Source organism: Mya arenaria, chromosome 8 (assembly GCF_026914265.1).
Source record: "Mya arenaria isolate MELC-2E11 chromosome 8, ASM2691426v1".
Classification (NCBI taxonomy): Eukaryota; Metazoa; Mollusca; class Bivalvia; order Myida; family Myidae; genus Mya; species Mya arenaria.
The window spans coordinates 63,546,456-63,553,462 of record NC_069129.1 but is presented as its reverse complement, the minus strand read 5'-3'; the positions used below and the strand labels follow the sequence as shown (position 1 = coordinate 63,553,462).

Sequence of the window (7,007 nt, the reverse complement as noted above, 5' to 3'; positions counted from 1 at the left end):
AAAATCTTAGATAAAACTTTGTGTGGGACCGAGGGAAATATATAATTATAGATAACAACGCAGAAAATGGAAATATATATACTAAAAGGCCATACCTTACTTTACCACAAATAGTCAAAACGTCTTCAGCCCAAATCGGGTTTCATTTAACTTTACACTAGTGAAACTCGCGAGATGAAAACAAATATTATAAATCCTAGTACAAACGTGTTTCAGTTACTCTTTTAGTAACAAGCTGACTGTATTAAAAAAACACATCCTTATTCTTATGAAAGGGCGTCGACAGGCACTTATCGTTTACTGTTTGAGGCGAATCAAAATATTTTTTTGATTCGATATTAACTTCATGTGAAAACAATCGTAAAACAAGTAAAATCATGCTTATGTTTTTCCCCATTTCATGTCTGATAATTATCTCATTCCTCGCAGTCTCAAGATTTTCCATTATACCGACAAACAAAATATGACTATCTTAAATAAAAGATGGGACATAATAATTTGAACAACAACGGTCATAATATATGACTCGCTCATGTTTGAGCCAAAAATGAGTTTTCCCGGTAATACATCTAAAACTTATATACTAATTATTTTACTTTTTGATACCGAAAGTGCGTGTACTGTGATTGCGTGAACCCTTTGACCTTGTCCAAGCTTAAAAAACACACACAAAAACTCTTCGTCCGAAACCCCCGATACCCTTCTACCTGTTGGGCTGACATGGGAGTGGCCACTGTACACCCTTTCCTGTCACCTGGATTGTGGACTGGAAACTTAGGAACATTATACACGGAGCCTAGTTTGTAACTGCTCTTTTCTTCTGAGGATTTCACATGCGGATCTTCCGTAAAAACACAAGTATTTTGTCAGTGAGTTATTTTGACCAAGGGGTACAAGAAATGACATCACAGCCAATGAAGAGTTCGTGGGGAAAGTCTCCCGTTCATTTTCCATTAGTGTCATTCCGAAGGACGTTAAAACTCGGTACCAGTAGCTCCCTCGCCTGGTGCATTGCATCAGATGGTGATACTGGGACATTTTGAGAACTCAGTACTCTAGGTTAAACGAAGGGAAATCGATGCTTTCCAATTATCGCATTAAAAAAACCAATAGGTCTTCTCGAAAATAGCTAGAGAATAAAACCCAGAACTCCTGGTGTATCTCACTGTGTTCTGTAGCCTCTTCTAACTAATGTTACTAATGTTACGGGTCAAGCCATCAAGCAGCCAATGGGTGCGGACAGGCCTTCATGAACTCTTTAAGAAACGAGCATCTAGCTATCGTGCATATGCAGTATGTCGATTTTGACATGTGGTAGTGTATAGTGTGTCACGTAAATAGTATTGATGAGTTGTAATGGTCAAGGCTAAAGTTATTCCACACAGACAACATCGAAAAAGGCACATTAAAGGCCCAGTGCAACATAGGATAAAATAATTAGAGGAAAAGGGTGAGTATAAAACTATGAGAGAATCTCAGATAATGAATGATAAAATCCCGAGGTTCACATGCTACTTTTTAAAATGAAATGTATGGGAAATACCAACGAAACCCCTATACCACTGACTCCGTATATGCTTATGAGTTAAATAAGTAGGCGGAGCATAGCGAGTTGTAAACAGTACCTGAGCAGTTGCCGGATAAGACTGAATAAATAACTAGAAAATTACTGAACATTTCAAATTTTCATTTCCAAAGTCCTTTAACTTTTCAAAGGAAACTTGTTCGATGAAAAAAACGCAAAAGAAAAAAAGTATAAAAATGTCGACGAAAAGGAGACATAACCAGTTCGTCAGGCATCTTGGTGAAAATGTTCACTGAAGTGGAAAATCGCCTTTCCAAGGTTGAATTTAAAGAAAATTAACAATGTTTGTACACCAAAATTATGAAAATAAGTAAGAAAAGTGTCTAAGCAATTTATGTATTTCAATCAATTTGATGAAATGTAGACAATATGTAAAATTTGCAAAATGTTCACATGGTTCACAAGTTGAACACATTAACTAAGATTCTTTTTCTAAGATTCTTTTTGAATACGACCCTCATAGTGTTCGCATTTCTTCCCAATTAAAGCTACACGTAATTATTCCCATGTAGCATAATACAGTCTAGGGCAATACTTCAGAGAAACTGCATTATTTAAGAACAGTATTATTTCTCTTTTCTATTCTTCCTCTACTTGTAAGGGGAGGTCAATGCGTAATTGATTGGAAACTACAATGGATAGGATATGTATTTGAATGTGAGGATTTGCCCTTCATAACAAACATTTTCATCATGACTCCGTGAAAAGCCAATGCGATCCAAACTTCAACTTAAACTCCCTTTCGTTACAAACAATTCCCCGAAAATTCAATAAAAATTGTGGGAGGCGTTATCCAACAATGAACAAACGCATGCACAACATTTTAACCAGGTATTAAAGGGGGCAAACAGAATAATAATTGGGAAAAAGTAATACTGCATTTGATATCATGCATGTTAAAACTTCATGATTTGACGAAAAACGACTGCCGAAATTTAATTCAGTACTATATAATGTGAATGAAATACATCTTGAGGAATTCCTGCCAGCAGAAAAGCTTTAATTTAGAAATACGATCAAATACTAACAATAGTTTTTTCTTCTGTTTTTATAAACAATTCACTGACAGCCGCAGGGCTGCGCCAGGATAAAACTAAACACTCCATTTATAGTACATATTCAAGATATCTCCGAAGTGGATGTTTTGGGTAGTCTATATGCTATTTGAAGCTCAAGCGACTGAGGTTCGTTCAGGTCAGACATGCTGCAAACCGAGTCTAACAGCACAAAATCACTTTCAGGTCAACATGAATATATTTACACACAACAACGCAAGGGGGGCACGTGTGCCCACTTGTAGGTCCCCATGTAAATATATATGAACCAGAGCTCCCCCGAAACTGGTCCAGCGATAACTATGTTGATACAGCTGGGTGTGTCCCGTCCTGACACACAAGACACCCAGACGCTCTCACTCTCTACAAGCCGCGTGAAAACCTGGGCACTGGAACACGGACTCCCTGTAGTATGATAGTAACTACTACCAATCAGCACGTTAGCTTCCTTCACTAGTTGTAAGTTAACATAGACATTGTTATAAACGCAGACATGTATGAAGAACATGTAGAGACCAGACACAGGCGCGGTAAACTTCCCGGTGACGTCATCGTACCCCAATCCTTCGTTCGTTTGAATGTCCGAGAACACGATTGTGTCTCCTGTGGCGGGACTTTGGTCTTTCGGATTACTAGCGTGGAAAAGCACAAACGGTGTTTCCTTGCCTGAAAAACCAACGAACGATATTTAGAGTTTAATAACACTTGAATGCATTTTGCGTTTGTGAAAATTGCCAGTTCGCTCTGTTTTCTAATTAGTTAAGATATAATATAATATACTAGTATTTTCTTTTGTTAAACCACACAATGTACGTAATTCTACTTAGAATAGAAGCATTAATGTTTCACTTAGTTGGAATTTATCACCAACAATCATTATGAATACGGCCCCAAGAATTAATACAAGAGTTACACGCACAACTATGACCGCTATCACTGAACTGGCCTTTGGTTAGCTGAAGCGCTTCATCCAGGGACGCACGAGCGCTGCTTAGAAACTCCTCGACCTTGTTGGACTGTTGCCTTTCATAATCGGTATGATTAGTTGACATCTCACTTATCAACTCCCTTAGTTGAGCGTTTTCCCTCCTGACAATGTCCAATCCTTCATTAATTTGATCGCTGACGGCGGCTTTGTTTTCATTCACAATTTTGTCCACTGTGAACTCCATTCGTATCATTCTCTCCAGAAGTTTCTCTTCGTAATCATACTTTGAGCATACTGGGCACACCGGCTCCAAAGCTAGTACCACGGAAGAAAAGGTACTGATGAACAGAGCACAAAAATAAACGTGTTTTTGAGCCATTTTTTGCGTTCAAATAACAAACTAACTGTACATCATGTTAAGCAACATGCTTTTGTTTTAATTTTCAGCTGCAAAACAACTTTAGATACTACCGTATTGTACATATTTAACGCTCTGGTACGCCTTTAAGAAATGGTTAAAATGAACCAAAATGAATGGTTTAATTAGTAATGAGTGTTATGAAACTACTGTCCTTAAACAGTAATTGCACTAGCAGAAATTTGTTCATAAAACGTAAAATTCAAGTAACCTTCGACAAAAATAGTGTAAAGCTAGGGTTTATTCCATTGCAAATTACTATGCACATTTGGGAAGCAGACTTTCATTAACGATGTGCAAATTGATCCAAATAACCTACCGTCTTAGCATCAGTGGATAGGTCTTGTGAAACGTCCTGTTTACACGGGAGAAACAGACCTGTGGTATAGGAGAACACTATCGCTAAATGACTTCCGTTACTTTCGAATGCTGCATCCCATAATAGCACCCGCTGTCATTTATGAAGTGTTCGACCAAAATAGCCTGAGACTCGAACATTGAGCCTTGTGTCGCAAAACTATGGACTAGGTTATAGCTTACCAATGCACTTACTTTTCACAAATTTGTGTGCATTGTGAAGAAGTGCAACTAGTGTATGGTTGCATAACAACCGAGTGAATCAGGTATAAGTTCCTCTGTAAGGTAGCAGAAATGGAATTACATATTACAGAAGAGCAGCTGTTAATGGAAGCAGAGAGGTTTTACCTCACCTTACTCGGTGCTTCTTGTAAACGTATCATGGACAGAAGACTACACTCGGACTTTTATGAAAATAGCCCTCCATTTTGTGATGAAAATGTATAAACAATATCTGACTGAACTTGTTTGGCCATCAGCATATGTTTTGAATACTTTAATACCAATTCAATTCAAATCAATTTCAATTCAATATTCTTTATTTCCACCAATATTTGATGAGTATTAAACATGAATACAAGTATGCAAAACATGAGAGGAACACTAGCTCAGACATAAATATATGGATTAGAAATTAAACTTCATCCAAATTATTGACAGTGTACAGATTTATTAACAAAAAGATGAATATTGTTTTATACGGACAATACTCACAATGATCTTTATGTGTTATGTACATACTCAAATAACCTTTAGTAGTCGAATGCATTTATGTATTAATCTCAGTTACATGTTGAAACAGACAACAATTCGTCAACACGCTGTCATCATCATCTTTATCATCATCATCATCATCATCATCATCATCATCATCATCATCATCATCCTCTTCCTCCTCCTCCTCATCATCATCATTATCCTCCTCCTCCTCCTCCTCCTCCTCCTCCTCCTCATCATCATCATCATCATCATCATCATCATCATCATCATCATTATCATCATCATCATCATCATCATCATCATCATCATCATCATCATCATCATCATCATAATCATTATCATCATCATCAACATCAACATCATCATCCTCATCATTATTATCATCAACATTCTCATCATCATCCTCCTCCTCCTCATCATCATCATCATCATCGTCATCATCATCATCAAAAAGATTTATTAATAGGAGCCAATGTGTCTTGACCTTGTACCGATTATAAACCGTCTTTTTCTCGGTCAATAAAATGGCATAATTCGATGAATATTAAAGTACTTTGTACTTGTTTTTATACAATGCTACACACAGATATGATAGTGAATATGTGTAAAAACGAACCTGACAATACATAACATAATGTGGAGTTCTGTTTATGACCATTAAAAGATTGATTCCTTTTTTCATCCGTTCATGCAGTATGACATGTATAAAACAGATTCTTAACAAAGAAAGGGTCATATGAACATGTTTATAACGATACATGGCATAAGCTACGCACATAATGCAACGTTAATAGGCCATTGTCCGAAGTACCTTGACTTTTGTTTAGAAATTTACGGTAATACGCAACATGTGTATTAAATTTCGCTTTAAACAACAGTTTTGTTTACGCCACTAGCTTCCCACGCCCCCCCCCCTTCCATTTCGATAAGCACGTTGTTTCTTGAGAAAACTACTTTTTGGAATGCCATCCGTCTCGCTGAATTTAATAACACATTTTGGAATGTTAAGGTTTCCATTGAAAATACTTAAATTGAACTTCTAAACTAGTGTGTGTACAACATACTGTAGACCCAATGTCTTTCGTGAGAAAAAATCAACTCCAAAAATAAACGGTTATGTATTGTTTTGACAACTGTTTTAGTTTCTATCTTTGAATGAGCCATTTTTGCGTAAATGTCTCAATACCGTTATGTGATTGACCAAAAATGGGGTTAACAAGGGAATTATTTTTTCTCTCAGGTATTTATGTCTCTTTTTTTAAAGATTATGCCTCAAAAACAAATAAAACATGAACGCTTTCATGTTTGGTCTTCCACGGGTAAATCTGCTGCGGATTTATAGTAGAAATAGTCAAATGAAATACAGGGGTGGTTGGATATTTCGGCTAAGTTGAAGTTTATGGGGTGAATATTGAAGGCATTTTAACACGTAATAGGTCAAGTGGCCCGCGATTAATTGCTACTTCAAGTACAATTTTTTACTAAAACGCAACGTATATACAGTGGAATATGCTGAAATATTAGAATTCACTCAAAATTGCAGAAGAACATTTTATTTCATAAGACAATTCTAGAGGGGTTAAGCGTAGTAGCGCCATCCTATTTTCCCAATTCTCACTAGTTGAACTATTATAAAAGCTCCGTCTTTACACGATTTTCCATTAAATGACAAAAACAGTATGACTGTCTTTAGTAAAAGATGGAACATAATACTTTGAACAACAACGGCCGTAATATAAGACTCGCTCATGTCTTGAGCCAAAAATGAGTTTTCCCGGTAATGCATCTAAAAGTTATAAAAAACAATTTATATTAATTATTTTACTTTTTGACACCGAAAGTTCGTGAACTGTGATTGTTTGAACCTTTTGACCATGTCCGGGCTTTAAAACCTCACACAAAGAGTCATCGTCAAAAATCCCCGATACCCTTTTACCTGCATAA

At 36.6% G+C, this 7,007-nt stretch overlaps 1 protein-coding gene across 1 annotated transcript; it reads right to left on the bottom strand.

The window, feature by feature from the left end:
• Positions 1-2,047: 2,047 nt before the first annotated feature.
• On the bottom strand, positions 2,048-3,943 carry LOC128243475 (uncharacterized). The gene is made up of 2 exons (XM_052961271.1): positions 3,560-3,943; positions 2,048-3,306 (listed from the first exon to the last, which is right to left on the bottom strand). Exons 1-2 carry the CDS (start codon positions 3,819-3,821, stop codon positions 2,843-2,845), a joined length of 726 nt encoding a protein of 241 aa, XP_052817231.1. The 5' UTR covers positions 3,822-3,943; the 3' UTR covers positions 2,048-2,842.
• Between the last annotated feature and the right edge of the window lie 3,064 nt (positions 3,944-7,007).

Coding starts and splice junctions, on each gene's coding strand:
- LOC128243475 (XM_052961271.1), bottom strand. CDS start 3,821: ATGATACGAATGGAGTTCACAGTGGACAAAATTGTGAATGAAAACAAA. Junction 3,307..3,559: donor CAGTGATAGCGGTCATAGTT/GTGCGTGTAACT, acceptor TTGGTTTTTCAG/GCAAGGAAACACCGTTTGTG.